At 39.3% G+C, this 18,633-nt stretch overlaps 3 protein-coding genes and 1 non-coding gene across 5 annotated transcripts; 1 reads left to right on the top strand and 3 right to left on the bottom strand.

Moving 5' to 3' along the window:
* Positions 1–46: 46 nt before the first annotated feature.
* Positions 47–3,155, bottom strand: kbtbd7 (kelch repeat and BTB (POZ) domain containing 7). The gene is made up of 2 exons (XM_088602326.1): positions 3,067–3,155; positions 47–2,690 (listed from the first exon to the last, which is right to left on the bottom strand). Exons 1-2 carry the CDS (start codon positions 3,088–3,090, stop codon positions 798–800), a joined length of 1,917 nt encoding a protein of 638 aa, XP_088458452.1. The 5' UTR covers positions 3,091–3,155; the 3' UTR covers positions 47–797.
* A 2,104-nt stretch (positions 3,156–5,259) lies between these two features.
* Positions 5,260–9,213, bottom strand: LOC148676086 (uncharacterized). The gene is made up of 3 exons (XM_088602309.1): positions 8,027–9,213; positions 7,062–7,225; positions 5,260–5,834 (listed from the first exon to the last, which is right to left on the bottom strand). Exons 1-3 carry the CDS (start codon positions 8,045–8,047, stop codon positions 5,609–5,611), a joined length of 411 nt encoding a protein of 136 aa, XP_088458435.1. The 5' UTR covers positions 8,048–9,213; the 3' UTR covers positions 5,260–5,608.
* Positions 9,214–9,361: 148 nt separating this feature from the next.
* On the bottom strand, positions 9,362–17,306 carry wbp4 (WW domain binding protein 4). 2 transcript variants are annotated; one of them, XM_088602306.1, is made up of 10 exons: positions 17,150–17,306; positions 15,904–15,976; positions 15,432–15,494; positions 14,894–15,017; positions 14,160–14,393; positions 13,466–13,518; positions 13,155–13,230; positions 12,355–12,554; positions 10,927–11,120; positions 9,362–10,178 (listed from the first exon to the last, which is right to left on the bottom strand). In XM_088602306.1, coding segments are annotated over exons 1-10 (1,227 nt in total). In that variant the 5' UTR covers positions 17,152–17,306; the 3' UTR covers positions 9,362–9,970. The 2 variants fall into 2 exon arrangements, with proteins under 2 accessions (XP_088458432.1, XP_088458434.1); XM_088602308.1 differs by having other exon boundaries at positions 14,199–14,393; positions 17,150–17,305.
* A 219-nt stretch (positions 17,307–17,525) lies between these two features.
* On the top strand, positions 17,526–17,597 carry trnae-uuc (transfer RNA glutamic acid (anticodon UUC)). Its single transcript has one exon. It is a non-coding gene; the product is annotated as a tRNA-Glu (tRNA).
* The last annotated feature ends 1,036 nt before the right edge of the window (positions 17,598–18,633 follow it).

Below are 18,633 nucleotides of genomic sequence, written 5' to 3'. Positions count from 1 at the left end.
AAACATGGTGAAAAAGCAAACAAATGTCATTGTCCAATCAAGGAAATATCATTATACTGTGAACAAAACTTTATATACTGTACAATATATGCAATCAACATGTTGAACATTTACTGTACCTCAAAGACCTTATTTTCATTACTGCTATCTGAAGAATGGTCTGTGTTCTACAGGTCAATTAAGTTTTATGCCTGTACCCTGTGCCATGGTTCATATATAAAGCCATGCTGAGCTTTTCAACAGTGCAGTATGAAGAAGAATTCTTGTGAGCCAGAAGTAGCTTATTTTACACACGCAGCAGGAATGCTTTAGCTGTACTAGGAGAAAAAAATGTTCCGATTTAATTTTCTCCTCCTGTATAAACCAGAGGCTTTAACTAATACTGTGCAAATGTAAACTACTGCTATCTGTATATTTATAAGAGAATGCTGATCTGTTCTGTTACAGGTAAATGCATTCAATGTAATCTAGTCATGTCACACTGCACTGTACCTATACATTTGCATTTTGAATTTAACATTCAGAAAATATAGTCTGCAGGTGCACTAAGGCTTTTGTGCTAAAAATATAAACATTGATGATATTTCTGCAATAGAAATACTGACCTGCATGCTATCCCAATAATATTTGGGTATTCATTCAACTTACATGAGTTCAAGCTTTCTGACAGTGATGATTAAACTGATATTGGCAATTATTTGAAAACTTTTTATATATTAAAAATTAAATACTTTGCTGTATAATACTACGACCGGCACCAGTCGCAGAACTCCTGGAGTGTCCTCGGAGTGAAAGAGCTACCAGTTCTCGTCGGAAAATGAACTGGAGCTGCCCGACTCCGAGTCTGCATCACTCAGCCCATCAAAATCCCAGTCTGCGCTGGAGCCGCTGCAGTCGTCGTCCTCTTCGGTGAAAAAGTTCTGCCCTGACTCCAGACGGGAGGGGTATATGCGAGCAGAAAGACAGATAAAGCCGTAAGACAAAGCATAGTTCAGTGATCCCAGCATGGTCCCCATGTTTTCCCACAAGTCCCTTGTAGGGTCATATTCATGGATGGTGATGCTGTTTTTATTGCGGTGAGGGATGGTGGTTGTGATGAGCATCAGTTTGTTGTCGTACTGCACCACCTGGTAATTGTGGGTGTTACCGTCCAGTGGGATATCTCCAATCCTTCTCCATTCACCCCGGGCAGGGCTGTAAACTTTGACGACGGGAATGTCACATATGCAGAAGATCTCGTCCTGGTAGACGCAGGCTTTGTGGAACTCGCTCCTCTTCAGAGCGGCGCAGTTGAGCCACTCATTCTTCTCGGGATCGTAACAAAGCATCCTTCTGTTGCTGACCACATAGAGGTGATCGTTCACAGTCACGATTTTAATCTTACCCAGCGAGTGGGGCACAGGGGCCACGAACACCCACTGGTTCCTCTGAACGCTGTAGCACTCGACCTCTTTGAGCCTGGCGTCCGTCAAAGGGTCTCGGCCACCCACGACGTAGACCTGCCCATTGAGGTAGCCGATGTCCATGTGCACTCTCCCCAGCAGTCTCTCTGCCAGCTCCTGCCAGCTGTTCAGCACCCCATTATACACCCAGAAGTGTTTTGAATGTTGCGAGGCTAAATAAAGGTCATTTTCGGGTGTGATGCAAACCGAAAAGGTGTCCACAGACTTGTTAAGAGCTAGGCCGGTCAAAGGCGAGACCATGGAGAAAATATCTCCAGTGTAGGGATCGTAGCACAAAAAAGGTTCCTTGGGGTGGCCAAAGAAGAGGATCATTTCCCTAGCGCTCATGCCCAGCCTCTCTGATGGCTCCTCTACACTTTCTGACACTTCACTGCTCCCAGCCGCAGTAACTGCCTCAAGGAATTCCAGGCAGTGCTTCTTGGCGAAGGGTTTTGACTTCAGCCCATCAATGTACGCCTTGTCCAACTCTGTAAAAAGCCGCCAACGCACGCACTTCAGCAGCTCCAGAGCGCTCTCCACGTCTTCACTCTCGCTCGCCTCTATCCACTGAACGGCTACCGAGCACACCTTCCTCTCGCTGTCCACATCCAAAGTGTCCGTGGACAGGACGTCTTTAATTTGGCCCAGGCTCAGCTCGCAGAGCTCCTTGCCTTTCTTCCAGAAGTGCTGGAAGTTCCTCGCGATGAACGCCTGAGCCTTGGCTTTCAAATCGTGATTGTCGAACGTGTCCGCAAACTTCAGCATCCCAGCGCAGTTGGAAAGGTCGAGCCTCCTGGTCATGAAATTGGAGCACGCCTGTCTCACATATTCCAGCTGGAGCATGTTGGCGGCGGCGTACAGCCTCTGCACGTTGGCCTCGGTGACCGTCACTTTGCCGGTGTAGCAGTAGTCAATGATAAGGGACATAGACTCGGCATCTACGTCATGTATAGTCACTTTCTTTTGCTTGCTTTCGTACAGCCCCCCCGTGAACATGCTTCGGAAGTAAGGGCTAGCTGCCGCAAGGATGTTCCGGTTGCACTGAAACAGCTTCCCCGTCAAGCCGGTGCTGCCGTTTTCTGGCGCGGTGTGGTGGTAAAGTTCAGACGACTCCACTTCAATGGTCACATCGACCAACAGTTTGGAGTCGTAGAAAAGCTTAAGCTCCTTCAGCAAACTTCCAGCGTGAGAAGCGTCTTCTAGCTCTTCAGGGCCGCTGAAATAGCTTGATACCGAAGCCATCTTTTTCTAAAACATCCAGATAATACAGAATTCTCAATGTAATTTGTATTCAAATGTGATCTATATCGGACATCGACATATACAGAAAAGTACTCCTTGTGCTGCTCAGATACGCGTTACACTTTCTTTAAATAAAAATATCAGCCTAACTGATACTATCGATTATTACAACGGTATGTATTAACATACAGTATCTATAATTATACAGAGGCAGCAGCATAGCGGAGGCTATATACTGTACTTGTTCTTACACAGAAACACTACACTACCATTAAGCTGTAAATTACAAGAAACACGTGAAAGGCATTTCAGTTTCAATCATATCTTTCACTAGTTCACAGAGTTACCGGATTTATTTAAATTATTCTGTGACTCAATTCACCTTCTGGTCTGACATCCAATCCATACAGCCTACAATCACGTCTAGCGCAAACACGGTAACGTAGTACCGCTCATCCAACCATGATAGCTTTCGTGGTCCTGAAGCGCACTTCTGCGATTGGCTGAAATGTGACAACTCGGTCCAACAACCCGAGTTAGGTTGAGAGTGGAAGCAGTTCACCTGCTGTAACACTGCGTGTGAGTTGATTCAGAGGGGATTTGGTTGTTAAATATATTAAAGCAGAGTATTGTTATAGTCCACGTTTTCGAGGAATCGACAAATTGTCCAAAAAACTTTGTGTTGGATGAAGACAATTATATCTATATATTTCTAGCTTTGTTGTACTTACAAATTTGTTTCCAGTTATATTTTTCGTATTATTTCTGTGATTTGCAATTATTCACATTTTAAATGGTTCCCATAAAACAGTGCTTTAGGTTTTGATGTTTATTTACACAAATGTGTAAATAAAATGAAAAAAACGGAAAAAATGGAAAAAAACAATAGCATCAGGGACAATATAGATTATGTATATAACATTTGTATTTTTTTTTTAAAGACAGGATTCTGTTCTGTGTTCTGGTATCTCTTCACACGCTTTCTAAAAAAACATTTTCTTCTGGAGATCACATGAGTCTTCCATTGTTTAAAGTAGTGAGCTACAAGCCTTGGACTCGAGAGATGTAAACTCTAGACCTACCAGCAGGAAGCAGTATCGTCTTTTGCTGAAAAGCGTTATCACCATTTTTGACTGAAACGGTTGCAGGAATTAGCAAATGAGAATTTAACCTTATTATTAAAGTTATACAAGGCCCAATTAAGATCATATTTTTTCATGACACGCCTGCATTCTTTATGTGAAATTTCTTGAACTGCAATCTAGCCCCAACATATTAGAAAAAAAACAACAACGGCTTTTTAAAAGCTTGACAATGGAGATTTGCATTTTCAACAGATGTTCAGAATGGATTAATGTCAAAGTAATATGTAGGTTCTTTAATTAGAAATGACCTAAAAAGCAATTTTCAGTTCTTAATGTGAAAGTCATCGCTGCTATATAGCTGCTTCCAGCAGTGTTTGTAGGCTAGTAGGAGAAATCCTTCTTCCTGCATAAGAATTTCCAAACCAATAACCTAGTATGGGGCAGCACTGTAACCCAGTGGGTATCATTCCTGTCTCACAGAGCTGGGGTCCCAGGTACAATTCCAGACCTGGGGTGATATCTGCATGGAGATTGTATTTTTCTCCTGTGGTCACAGGGGTTTCCACAGTGCTCTGCTTTCCTCCCCAAAATCAAAGAAATACTGGTAGGTTATTTGACTTCTATGAAAATGGGTCCTGATTTGGGTTCATGTCTATGTCTACCCTGCAATGGACTGGCACCCTGTCCAGGATGTAGCCTGCCTTGCACCTGTTATTTGCAGGGATGGGCTCCAGCTCTCCAGCGACCCTGTACTGGATAATGTGGTTAGAAGATGGATGGATTGAAGCCCCAGTATGCAGACAAGAATCACTGTCCTACAGGACGTGCCACCCTTTGGATAAGACCATGCACTATTTCACTATTGCTATTGGTGACTATTTAGTCTCTAAAGATCCTTCGGTACCGTTTGAAAGAGTAGGTGAACTGCCTGAATTAAATTCTGAACCTCTACTGTCTAGCCTACCTAATCTCCCCCTTAGTGCAATTGGTGACGCGCTTGATAATTTCACCTGAACTGTTTTGTCCTGGAGGTGATGGTACAGAATGGATGCCACGTGCCAGCAGTGGCTGAAGTGGCTCCCTTCATACATGGTGTTTTTGGGTCTTTAGGCATGAAAATTGCTATAGAAATGCAAGGAATTAATACTTATTGACAACTGCTGGCTCATCATTCGTGACTCAAGAATATATGAAAAACGCAAAGACAAGAAACCACATGAACATTTGCTTCTGCACTGACAAAATACAATGAAGGAAATCAGTCATTTTACAGCTGAAACACTGCCATCATTATGGAGGCTGGGGAAATTCACAGGGAAATGGGATAGTTTAAGGAAGTTCTTGAAAACATTACCTGGAATAGCTAATGCTGAATTAATTTTTGTTAAAGATTAGAATGGATTTCTGCTGTGCTATTAAAATCATTACGAATTACAATCATCTTCAACATTTTTCAAAACATTCAGTAGCAAGGAAACTCCCACACACTGTAATATACACAAATCATTTATTGCAGAAAGAGTAACAGCTAGAGATGTTCAGTAAAGTTCATGCTGTTCATACTGTCTATGCCATTTCAAGAAAGAGGTGTTTTGGACTATTTCAATAAACCACCTTGGCCGCCCCAGTGTTTAAACTACAGTAAAAGTATGGAAAACTACAGCATATGGGTTTGCCAAGAATACCAGTAGTAATTTTTTAACAAATAACCAAATGTGGGCCACGTGTATATTGTAGATCTTTTGTATACACACTAAACTGATACACACTGCTCTTTGAACTAAACAAATAACTCTCAAGAAACAGCCAGGCCCAGGTTTAAGGAGTGGTTGAGGAGTACTAGCGACTGAGCTCATTGATTTTCTTCAGACCCTGCCTGTTGTTGATGGTTTTGTGGACAGTGATGAGGAAGGGGAAGGCGGAGGGCAGCTCCACTCGGTTGCTGAGTTTCTGATGCCCCCAGTGCAGGCAGCGCAGTATGTCGGCCAGGTCCTTGCGGCCTGCCCTCTCCAGAGCATCCTGTAGGAGCTTCGTCTTGTTCAGCTTGTTCCACGACCTCTCGTACCTGCGTGGAAACTCAGCTCTCAACTCTCAAAGCGTCTTTTGGTGCTAAGTGGCGCCAATAACAGGGGGGTGCCGTTATTGGACAAAGACGAAAGAAAGTCAAATTTCCTTCTTTGAAGTTCAATGAAACAAAGAGAAGGTTCCAAATCCTTTAAAAATATATCTTCATCTCAAGTTTTCTATGTCATCATCATTACCAAAAGCCACTGCCCTTAATAACAATAGGTGTAGGGAACTGTTACATTGCTGCATTCAATTGTCCTTGTCCATACACCCCGGACTCAAACTTCATTAAAATTCTAGGACTGTAACACAAGCCTCCACAACTTCACCTCTCCAGATACAAATAAGTATTGGGTGATGATTTATTTTACAAATCTCACTATAAAAATATTTTTAAATCATTTAATAATGACTACGATCATATGACAAACAAATACAAATCTATGCAAAATATATGACTATTACTGTATACTGCAATTATTTTTTGTGACCAGTTGTACAGTAATGTAACAAAGTCTCTTTACACAATTTATCCCACATATTTTACACACTGAAAGAAGATATTAAAATGCCTGTCATGTTGTGATCCCTTTAGAAAAATGGAGCAATGTGTTTAGTAGGTTAGACCAAATCAACTGTTGTAACACGCTCTATTGCTTCAGTATGCAATTTCAGTGAAAATAATGTACTTTTTGTACAAAAGGCTACAATTTGAAAACAAAAATTGCAGATAAAAATAGGAGTGCTTTACATTAAAACTCCCCAGTCTAGGCGTGGTGTGGCAACAGTATATCTGCTGAACACATGCCTGTTGCGGTACTATCTGCAAGGAGCAGCACCAGAATGTTTTTCATGTAGAAAGAGAGGACGGTGTTTTATTAGAAACTGCGTTTTAAATGTCATCTTGCACCAACCCAAAATACAAATGAAGTTAATAATTTCTGGCTAAAAAAAGCTACACAGATCTGCAATATAAATGTACATTTGCAATATGTAACACTGTATACGAGCTCTCATGGCATGTTGTTAACGTTTCCATGAAAATACAGGAGTTTAAATTAAAAGGCAAAATCTGTCCCAGCAAACTATAGAAATATTGTAGGTGGTTCTGCAGAATGCTCTACACCAAAAAAGTTACAGTGAGCCAATCAATGGTTCACAGTGCACGATTTACTCAGGACTGAGGGAATGGAGGGAAACTCAAAAGAATGAAAGAATGACATACCAGCACTCCAGCATTCTGCGTGCCTGGGCTTTCTTCTCCACTGCTGCGGCATGGAACTGCCTGACTTCTGCCCTGGTGAAGCCCAGCTCATACGCAATGATTGTCCATTCAAAACCAAGTTGTTTGGAGAGATCTTGAACAGACTTCAAGTTAATTACAGCATCCTGCACTCAAATAAATGTAGCTTCATTATTTACTAGATCAAAGAACTTACTGTATACCTCCCAATAATTTCCCTGGCGGCAATGCAGTTGTCTGAGGATATTAGGTACCGCTGGGGCTCAGGGAGCTTGGATTGGATGTTTTTTCCATAAATATAAATTCTTTATACTGTAGTTATTCACTCCACATTTTAAATATAGTAAAATAAAATAAATGGTAAAAAAGAAAGGAAAATAAACAAGTATAAATTTTGTTTTAAAATGTTGAATGCACTAATGAATCAAATGTCAATCGTTCAAATTGTTGTCACTGTTGGTAGAGTCACATGGCAGGGTGGGCCACATTAAGAAAATAAAATTTTCTCTGGCAGGTTCATGAAAGATTTTTACTGTATCTAAAGGAAGTTCATTTTTATTACCTGTATCAACTTTAAACACATAAGTTGCTTATTGTGAATTAAATGTTTTTCCACAAAATCAATACAACAACCACAATACTGTATGTACAACAAAGAATGTTTAATAGGGAAACAGTATTTCACCATGAAATATTTTGTACATGAAATTTTATTACATGGAAATAGTGATCAAAGTATCCTGCATAGTCACTATCTGGTTTCCTGGAGCTCTGTCTCAGAAGGTACACTACCCACCAGCTGAGCAATTGCCGAGGACATGATGAATGTATGTAGAAAGCTCTAATAATGCCATTTGATCAGGGAGATTTTAGCCAACAGGGGTCCCACAAAACCCAGATTTTCCAAGATGAAAACAGTAACATAATTTAAGCAGCGGGCCACTTACCTCTTGAGCTTTGTTTGGCATTTTTCACCCACACTTCAGGGGAAAAAACACTCGTTTACTCACTATCATGGAAATCAGAAAAAAAGAACAACTATTACGTTACGTTTAAAAAATTACATCTCTACAAACCACATTCACAGGTAATGTTATTACACAATTACAGTGAATTCTCACTACAGTACTTCACTACTAACCTGCAGTGTTCTTCAACTCTTAACTTTGAAGGGAAATTGGTACAGATTGAATTCTCATCAGAAACATTCACTTTAAATTTTAATAGTACCATTTGTTATTAAAATTTTATACAACGCTATAAGAAAGTACAGAGGAATACATTCAAAAGACTCACCTCTTGAGAACTGAAGAAGCACAGAGACACATGGAGCTTCCTGGGAGAACTAACCAAGTCATCTCAAATGGGATAGAAACCTTGTTACCATGCAAGTAACTACAACAAAGCTCTGGTCTGTTAAAAATTAAAATAATTAATGAAAGTTCTGAATGTCTGTCAACCCCATTACCTTCAGTGGAGTACTGACCTATTCTGACCACACTATATGTCATGATACTGTCAGGGTCAACAACTCTAACATTTATCACATGCAACATTTTACACACTATATTTGAAAATATTTTATTTATCTTCACTTGGTACATGTTATCAAGAAATGACATGACATTACTGTATGAGTGTTTCCTGAACCCTTATTCTATCACAATGCTCCGAAACACCAGCCTGATATCTTACCAGAAGAATCACAACTGGCTTGCTTGCAAACCTTTAGCAAAAGCTTCCGATTGTTTTAAGGGCCTGTTACGCCCTTTAGGCTAGCTAAAATGTTGAAGGGTTTCACAAAGTACAGTGGATAAAACAAATTGTAAAAGACACGTCAGCTTAATCAAAAAAGGCAAACTTCCTTGCGACACACAGATGTAAATTACTGTAGAATGTAATAAATGCAAGTAAATTGGCTCACTGTTGTACAGTGACAAATATTGGATAAAAAAAAGACATTTCTTGGAATAGCATTTCTGCCCAAAAGCAATTGCATTTATGCAAACTACATATGAATGAAACACCCACATTGTTCCATCAAGTTATGTGTCATTTGAATTCAACATAAAAATGTAGCATCACTAGAGAAACATCTCCATACATCACCAAGCAAATGCATTTTGACTACATCATTTCTTGCTCTGATTTCTCTTCACACATTCTTGTCTGCTGGACTGCTTGTGATAATTCACAATAACCTTGATATCAAAATGCACCCCAATTTCATTAGTCACACGACTCAGTATGAGTAGGAAAAAAACAGCTCTGTGGGCCAGTGATCAAATGTGTCAAAATGTTTATTGACAAACTGCTCCGATTTTCAAATCAGCTCCCCCCAAATTAATACAACAGACAACAACAGCACACTATGGAGCAAGTTCACAGCTAAAGTCGGAAACGGAGCCTATTACCAAACATGAAAAAGAAGGGAAGATTTTGAAACTTTGTTCTAGGATGACAAGAGAGATTCTTCCTCAGGCAAACGCACATACTTGAATAGCTCTTGATTTCAAGTTAAAAGCATAACATTACAATAACACATCCACAGGCCCGCTGATTGCAAAACACAGAAAAGGTTAAGAATTAAAAACAGTCCATCAGGAAGATGGAGTCATATAAAACCATAGTGTCACTTTGCAACAGCTGTCCTAATTATGCAAGGAATAAGAACTATTATGAGTACTGTGAAAGGTCTATAATGTAACTTCACATCACACACAGTGCCAGTACACAGCTCCGCAAGGAATCAACTACACACATTTTACAAACAGTCCAGATTTCCAGAGGCAGACCAGGTGTCAGCTGCCACGCGATTTTCTTCCCTTAAACACAGTCCGTTAATCGGTATTCGGTATGCCCTTTCACGCCCATCACTCTGCGCAGGAGGCTCAGTCGTCTCCTCCCCTCTGCCGCAGGTTCCGGGACTTGCCATTCTCCAGCTTCCTCCTCTTGAAGGCCACGTCCTCTCCAGCGTCACCGCCAAGGGAGGTGATAGTCCGCTCTTTGAATTTCAGTTTCGGCTCAGAAGGGACTTCTGAGGCCACGGCTGCTGAGGGCAATCCCTCCGTCTGGGGAAGCTGCAGGTCCACCTGCTCGCTGTGGGGGGGGAGAACAGGAAGAAAGTCAAGGCGAGGAAATGTGTGGGAGCAAGCAGAGACGACAGGCTGTTCCTGAACCAAGCTCTCTTTCCTGGAAAACAGGAGAGCCCTCCGCGCAGTCTTTTACAGAGTCTTCATGGCACCTGCAGCTCCAGGTGAATTCAGCAGGAGAAAGTGTTGTCAAAGTGCAGGTATAACAGAGCTACTGCAGTACAACAAGGTCAGTTCGGCAAGTCCATCTACAATAATGTTTCTCCATACACTACCTGAATATTAAGTAATAAACCTCACAATTTGCCCATTTCCCACTCTTCAGACAGGAAGTAAAAACATTAAACAAACCTATGTGCTTTTCCCTTAGCTTTTCAAATACTGAGCTCAGATTTTATACACACTATTGCACTGTTTTATCCACCCTGTATGGTTTGGGAGTTTTTTTCCCCCATTGAAGACACTTTGATACTCCTAAAGTACACTTATCCGTGTTTTTAGACACTAGGGGCATAAATTCACTTATCATTTATCACATATACATTTTTTTTCCTTTTAGAACATATGTTTCTGACTTATATTTAGAAAAAAAAAACTTTTCAAAGGGTAAATAACTATGTTACAATATTAGCTCCTAGGTATTCTGAAAATCTGACATCAAAATACTCCAAACAAAGTTAGAAAATGTATTCCACAAACATATGTTCCCTTTTGCTTGTACATTACTGCATTTGGTCAAGTTCTCCCGAACTTACTATGGATCTTCCTCCTGCTCTATCTGTTCCCATTCTCCATATGGATTTGCCTTCGTAGTCACTTTATTCTGTCTCTGCTCCGGTTCTGGAGATGAAGTCTCCTCTGTCTCCTTTTCCTGGGCTTCCTTCTCTTTTTCCTCTGGTTCACCCATCTCCTCCAATAAGTTGCTCTCCTCTTCCGCTGGATTTCTCCTCTATTTGGAATGAAAGGAGACAAATTGGGAGTACTTTACACGAATGGCCTTTACGAAGTGTACAAAGGTTATAAAGGTACAGTGTCACTGGCTAATTCCAAAATGGGACAGATTATAGTGGCCTAGATAGGTTCTAGAAATAAACACTTATTTAGGAGCAATGATTTTTTCGAGAACTTGCAGACGATTTCATATTAAACTGAAAGATAGCAGGCAATCTAATTTACACAGGTAAGTATTGATGCTTTTCTCACTGAAATGATTGTGGTTTTAACTGGTTCAAAACCTGGTATCAAATACTTGGCAGTACATATTCTCTGGATCCTACAAAAGATAGCTCTGTGCTCCACTACAGCCACTACTGCATTTTTGTTCTTTCTTCACTTTGACTAATCACCTCAGTCAGGCTGTTTAAGGATTTAAGGATGTTCTGAACTACAGAGTCACCCAAAGTGGTCTGTCACTGTTTTGTCTGCTATGTTGTATTGGAGCCCCAAGTGGTTCAGACAGAGGGATCCTCAGTACAGATTCCGAAAGAAAATTGTTGGATTTGTCGGACTTCATTGCAACATTAATAGTCATGGTGAATGCCATTACTGAATACTGGTTCAGAGATGGTAAGAAAACGGAAAATACTGAGTGTGTAAGTACTTGTAAAAGTATCACACAGAGCTGTAACAAGGTGCTTAAAAAAAGATTTAGGTCCTTGTAAAAAGATAAATCCTGTCATTCACAAATTAAACACAGCAGGAAAAAGGTTAAAATATCTGTATTATCATCTGGAGGTTACTCCTGTCTCCTTTCAGCCACACCTGCAACTTATAGCAAAACCTTTTCTTCACATTGAAAGTGATGTAAAATTGGTGAGGAGGATGGTGTATGTGAATCAAAAAAGAATTCCTCTTGTAATCTTAAGGTTTGTAATCTTGTTTTTTTTTCCCCCAAACGGACAACTTAGGACACCATCCACAAACCAGAATGTAGTACTGCAATATGTGACAAAGGACAGCCAGAAAAAAAAGGTTTAAACCTAGTGATGTCCCATTATAATACAATTCTTAACTGTATTTGTCTCAGTCAATTCTAACTGTTAGAGGGTCCTGTTTGACCTCGGCTGCATTGTATCTACTTCTCAGGCAGGCTGGACCTGCTGCAAATGCAGGCAGCTGTCTGAGCCTCACAGTGGCCAGTGGAAAAGAGGTGTAAGATTTTCAGGTGCTGGTGGGCGTCTTACTCTGAAACTGATCTTGGGCTTTTGGGGTTCTTCTAGAGTCTCCAGCCGTTCTGAGTCACCTTCTCCCTCACAAGCCCCATTTTCCTCAGATGAGGCCCCAGACTCAGGGGAGGGAGGTTTCTCCTGGCCTTCGGCCGGCACACTGCTCCCAACCTCAGCTTCATTTGGGGTGTAGTCCTCTGGCTTCTCCCAAGTGGACTCTGCGGATAACGGACATCATGTGTCAACGGACCTGGCTCTTTCACACTTTACAAACCACAACACATTCAAACAGGCAGAGAATGTGACATCTGCCAAAAATGCTTCCACTCATCAAATGGCTCTCTTTAAAGCTTCCTAAATTGCTTCATCAACCAAAAGTTTTCCTAAAGATCTCATTCAGAAAAAGAATTTAACAACAGAAGTCTGAAACAGAAAACATTTGCTTTAAAGGTGGAATAAGCACACCTATTATCTATTTTGGATCTGCACACAAAAAATAGCCCATTGGAGATGTCAGTACAGTGTGAAGTGTAATGTGCTCTTTAATTTTAAACTTCACCGTCATTCCATCCACATTTAAGGCACCTTTCTTCCAGATAAACTTCAAAGTTATCCAAATTACATTTATTGGTCTTAACAAATGTAGAAGAAAAATCAATTTATGGTAAAAAAATGTATCAATTCCCTCTTAAAGATCTTTCTAATTTCTGGAATTATTAAAGCAACTCCCTCTAAAAAGAATAACTCAAACTGAAGCAACAGAATAGAATTCCAGTTGTTAGAATCAATTCAGAAACTTGATGAACACCGATACTTACCACCGCTCACTGTGTTATAATAGTAAGTATATCCCTCTGGACTCAAGGCTTCAATCCATGGGCAGCTAGTTGTTTTCTAAAAAGAGTTACACCTTGTTACCCGTAGTCAATAAATATCTCAAAAAAGCACTTTTGACAAAGGCCGTCCAATAATATCAAGCTGAACAATTACCTTCACCAGGGTAAAAAGAATGAAAACAGATAAAGGGGTGGATGAACAAGACTGATTTACCACAACTGATTTTACTTTCAATACTTCTCAAACATTGTAAACAACGATGTCAGCTTTTACAGAGTAGAACTAAATGTACCTCTGCGATTCCTGTTCGTTCTTGAAACTGCTCTGGTTTGTCCCACCGTGACTCTGAAATAAAGAGCGGAGGTTTCTCAGTCTGAGTGGAATTCAGATCTCAGTTTGAATAGAATTAAACTGATCTACACACGGATGCAAACCCCAAATGCATCCTTCCTCCTAAACAAACTTGGACAGGCAAAACATCTAAACAATCTCATGTTTTCTGACACAAAATACCCAAAACGATCCACTTCCACATTCTGTCACATGGGCTTATTATAATTACTTCCCAAAGCACATTACACATTGTAATTTTGTCTGCTAAGCCACATCTTCACTGATGTGTGATAACGCCTTTCAGCTACCTGCACTGCACCTTTTTTAATTTTGATGTACTATTCAACAGTTCAAATGCATTACAGAACTCGTAGTCATAATGTATGCATTAGTCATAAGAAATACTATATTCATTAAATCAGTGATACCCCACCTACTATTTTACAATAATCCATAAAATTAAAGTCACAATGCGCAGGAACTGAAACAGGACACACTTACAATTTATAATTGTTTTTTTTTATGATCTAAGCAGACTAAGAAATTTAAAACAGGATTAGGAACAAGTCATTATTGTTTAAAATTCTTTTCTACTTTTTAATTCTGTTATTAATGAGCCTTTTTGCTGGACATGTTTATCTTTATCTACTTGCCTTCAGAAAATAATCGACCAATCTGATGCCGTCGCCTACCTCCTGTCACGCTGTTGTAGTAGTAGGTGTAGCCATCATCGGTAACTGCTTCGACCCAGTCACCCTCACCACCACTGCCTGCACCTGAAGCCCTCTTTTCTGCCCGTTCACGACGTGGGTCTCGACGCGGGTCTCGACGCGGTTCATGCCGCGGTTCACGATGCGGTTCACGCCGTGGTTCTGCAGCCTTTGATTCTAAACACACATAATCAGCAGAACCAGTGTTTTAGTACAACAATATACACATCAACTCAGAATTGATGGAACAGCTATAAATATGAAACACTTTATAAAGATGACATATTGTTGCAATTTTAAAAACAAAGACTTTTAATTAATCTGACCTTAATTACACCACGCTTCCAGGGGACAGAAAAGGTAATATATCAAATATACATTTTCTTTAAAGGAAAAGCCTTCTTTTCTTGTTTAACAACCACTTTTGTTGTAAGGTTTGCCTTTGGACAACCTTTCTTGAAAAATCTATTTTTCTATAGTTTCTCTACAAGTACTGTACATTAACAGCTATGTCAGCAATGCTATGACACAGTCAGACTAACATGACGTTTAAGGCTTCTTTCTGTTTTCCCACTTTTCCCCCCAGTCCTTCTTCTTGGCACACTGGAAGCCATGCTGTATATTTACAGTACTTTCTGTCACTTCACTTTGAGTTCACTGGTATTTACAGAGCTTACCCGAGTCAACTCCTAGTCTTTTAAGGTCTTCTTGGTAAGCTTTCAAAGCTGCTTCTTCCATAGCTTCAAATTCTTTAGACATTCGCTCCTCCTGCTTTGCTTTTTCAGTGCTTTTCTTCTTGATCTGCAGAACATAGGAAATGGTGAAGGTCCTGCTTGTGTCAACTTTTTTCCATGGGTGTACTTAAAAGCAGGGACCTTATCTCCACTGAAGTATAAAAAGATGTGCTGCATGCACATTAATCTTTCTGTTGGCAACCCTGCCATCTACAGTAGACTCAAAGCAGTACATTTAAAATAAACCTACAAAAGTTTCAGTGTTGCACACTTGAATCATTTTTTTATGTTAGATATCTGACACCATGAGTTGTAACACACACTATAGCTTGACCCTCAATGTGAAAGAATATGAAGTACTGATACATCACTCTGAAATATTATTTACACAGAAATGAAAGCCATCTTTAAAATGAACATTTATTTACAGCTGACGGAAAAGTGATGAGTGTGTTATATATATAAGAGGAAATCAACCCACCTCATTAATTTTGGCAGCGACATTTTCTTTGTGATTTTTTCCCCTTTCATGAAATTCAATACTCTTGTTTTTAAACAGAAACAGAAAATAAAATGTGAATAATTTTATGAAATGAACACTTGCTTAATTTCACCCATTGATATTGCATAACAAAGGACTAAAATATCCACTTTGGAATACAACAAAAATGTAGTTTTCTGATAATGGAGACTAAATTTAGAGAACAGTGCATTTTGAAATAAAAACAGCAAGAAATTCAAACCCCTATGAGCACTGTGAATATTGCACCCACACAAACCATCTAGGATAAAACCAATTTAGCATTCTTTTCAGAAAAAGCACACCTATTGTGGTCTCTTCTGCATGTTACACACTTTACAGAGCACGTAAGACTAGGCTATATTTCTATTTTACATAATACCTGACTACACATATTCTCTCAACAGAAGGTTAACTGACACAACATTCTTACAGGTTTGTTGTCAGCTATCCAACACTTGCAGTACTGACAGAATTTCTTTGGCTGCGATTTCCAGTAGTCAGCCCTGCAAAGAGTTAAAAGAAAAGATTTTAAGAAGCATTTAGAACACAATAAATATAGAAATATAAGCCTTTGAGCTTAAATTTATCCGACAAACTTTGGGATAATGGAAAATGTAAAAATCAGGACATAGTCTTTGAGGAAAAATGTTATCATAGTAAAGACGGGGAAGGCATTTTTTTAATTGAGGTATTATGTAAGAACACAAGAAAGGTAGCAAAAGAGAGGAAGCTATTTGGTTTATTTGGTTGCAACTAACTAACTGATCTTGAAGATCTCATCCAGATATTTCTTAAACAAAGCAAGGCTTTGACAACATGGCTGAATCCAGACTCCTAAAACTGTTATATTCCATTTTAAATGCACATCTTATGTTTCTTTAATCCACCGGTTTCTCTTCTCCAGTTGATTTCAAAAGAGTCTGTAGGATTTACACTGTCAGTGTCTTAGGATTTGGGATATTTGAATTTGGCCCTCTCACAGTCTTCTCCGTTCAATATTCTTTTCTTTCAAAAAAGTAAGATGTGTTTGAACTTGCCTGGCTTCCTGGTCCCATGGCCCTGTATTGGTTAAAGCTATATCCAATACATAAAACAGTTACCTGGTTGCTCTTCTTTGAATGAGTTCCAGAGTGGCAATATTTGTTTTGCAGCACAGTGGCTACAATTTAATCTTACAATTCTATGATTTTTTTTAGACTGTTGAGAACGGAGTTTTGATAAATGCGTATGTATAACATTTCTTGCTTCCTTGATTGGGAAAATGTCATCGGACCCTGGTTGTTCATCTTTAAAGAGTGGCGTGCTGCTCGTCAATGCGAGACACATTGTCAGTTTTTCCACTTTCTCAACACCTGAGTGAAATGCACATAATACTGTACATCGACCATTTCCCTTTCATCATCTAAAAGTGTTCCATTATTATCTCTTAGACATTCCACTTAATTTGTTGTTCGTTTTTAGGGTTATAATTCTGAATTCAAAATAGTTTTCACTCTAATATTCCCTTCCAACTTTTTCTTGGCCCTTCTAGTACCTTCTCGTCGGCGCTCGCAGTTCAATAAATACAAACCCCTGAAATGCGGAGCTGTCGCCAAAAAAACATTAAAGATCCGTCACCAAAACGTCACACTAACCCCCAAACGACATTTAACCGAAGGCCATTTTTAAATACTTACATTTTTACCAAATATGACAAAAAAAATCAATCTTCAGAGATTTTTCTCTGTTTCAAAACTATAAAACACCTAAAATTCCTTCTCTAACTTGGAAGCCTTCCACCATCCTTCTCGTGTAGCGACACCATTCAAATACGGCAACCGTCAAGGGTCAAAAGACATATTTTCAAATTGCAAATCTTTTCGGCACTCGGTTACAGTACAGTATATTAAGGTTTAGCACATAACACCTTACATTGACGAGTAAAATAAACATAATATTTAATATATACATGTATTTATAAAGATCTTGTTTATAAAGATACCTTGTTTTGTCGTTCACAGTTGGACTTATATGTAATACAAAGTCATTTTTTTAGAAAGCTTTCTCACGGCCTCCCATATGGTCTAGCGGTTAGGATTCCTGGTTTTCACCCAGGCGGCCCGGGTTCGACTCCCGGTATGGGAAGTAAGATTTTTTTTCTTACTTTTATAAACTGCACACAATAACAGAAATAAGAACAAAAGCGTGTTCGACAACTGACGTAAGCCTAACAAACCAATTGTATACACTTGCTTCTCTTAAATGTAAGGGACGTTCGTATTCTATTCTCAATAGCGCCCCCACCGAATTAATCTGATTCTTACTTCTGCATGTTTCCGGCAGATTCTGTTTTGATGAAAGCATGCACTAGTCGGAAATATTCTACATAAAAACCCGGATGTCTTTCGCGTGTGACTTCGTGCAGCTCAAAAGCATCCATGCGATACGAGTGGTGCATGGTTTTTGTACATTCCTGTTATGAGATCTGATTATGGTTATCATTACTATTTGTGCCCATTATGCCATCTTTAGCACAGCCTATCGATGAGCTCTTTGAAGTTTTATGTTCCAGTTTAACCCATATACATGCTAAATAGCCTATACCCTCAATAGTTACAGTTAGCGGGTCATTCTTGATACCGTACATAGACCCACCCCACTACTTCTTATGCCCTATCTTTATGAAAAAGTATGTACGTATTAATTTTATATTTGTCCCCATGTTTCAGTTTTCTACCACATAATTCAGTTAGTGCATTTGCCTCTAGTTAATGCTACTAATTATTCTTTACGTGTCTAGCATGTGGGAATAACTACTTAAGTATTGTTTTCTTTAATATGATTTAATATTAATTATATGATAAGTATATAATAATTCTGATTATATTCTATAAATTAAATTAATGATTATAAAAGTGATATTTTTACCTTTGAAAGTATATTTTCAAAGTACTTTACAGGAAAAGTGAAAAAAACTGTTAAAACAAAACAGTAACAAACGTGGGAGACAACAAAATTAGCACAAGGAAACACAAGGGATTAGAAATGGAATAGAGGATGTAAAGAGCAGACACAGACACCAATTAACTCAAAGCCTTTCTGAAGCAGGAGGTTTTGAGTCTGGATTTGAACGCGCTCCATGAAGATGACTCTCTGAAATCGTTGGGAACAGAATTCCACA

The sequence above is a fragment of the Lepisosteus platostomus genome, chromosome 2 (assembly GCF_059453375.1).
Source record: "Lepisosteus platostomus isolate fLepPlt1 chromosome 2, fLepPlt1.hap1, whole genome shotgun sequence".
In the NCBI taxonomy this organism is placed as follows: Eukaryota; Metazoa; Chordata; class Actinopteri; order Semionotiformes; family Lepisosteidae; genus Lepisosteus; species Lepisosteus platostomus.
Note: the sequence above shows the minus strand (reverse complement) of the source record. Positions and strands in the feature narration are given on the sequence as shown.

Excerpts from the sequence above, each read along its gene's own strand:
- kbtbd7 (XM_088602326.1), bottom strand. The coding sequence starts at position 3,090 with ATGGATTGGATGTCAGACCAGAAG. Across the intron at positions 2,691-3,066 it reads ATTGGATGTCAGACCAGAAG|AAAAAGATGGCTTCGGTATC; the intron begins GTGAATTGAGTC and ends TGGATGTTTTAG.
- LOC148676086 (XM_088602309.1), bottom strand. The coding sequence starts at position 8,047 with ATGCCAAACAAAGCTCAAGAG. Across the intron at positions 7,226-8,026 it reads TGCCAAACAAAGCTCAAGAG|GATGCTGTAATTAACTTGAA; the intron begins GTAAGTGGCCCG and ends ATTTGAGTGCAG. Across the intron at positions 5,835-7,061 it reads CGCAGAATGCTGGAGTGCTG|GTACGAGAGGTCGTGGAACA; the intron begins GTATGTCATTCT and ends GTTTCCACGCAG.
- wbp4 (XM_088602306.1), bottom strand. Across the intron at positions 15,018-15,431 it reads TCGCTGCCAAAATTAATGAG|ATCAAGAAGAAAAGCACTGA; the intron begins GTGGGTTGATTT and ends TATGTTCTGCAG. Across the intron at positions 10,179-10,926 it reads GAGCAGGAGGAAGATCCATA|CGAGCAGGTGGACCTGCAGC; the intron begins GTAAGTTCGGGA and ends CCCCCCCCACAG.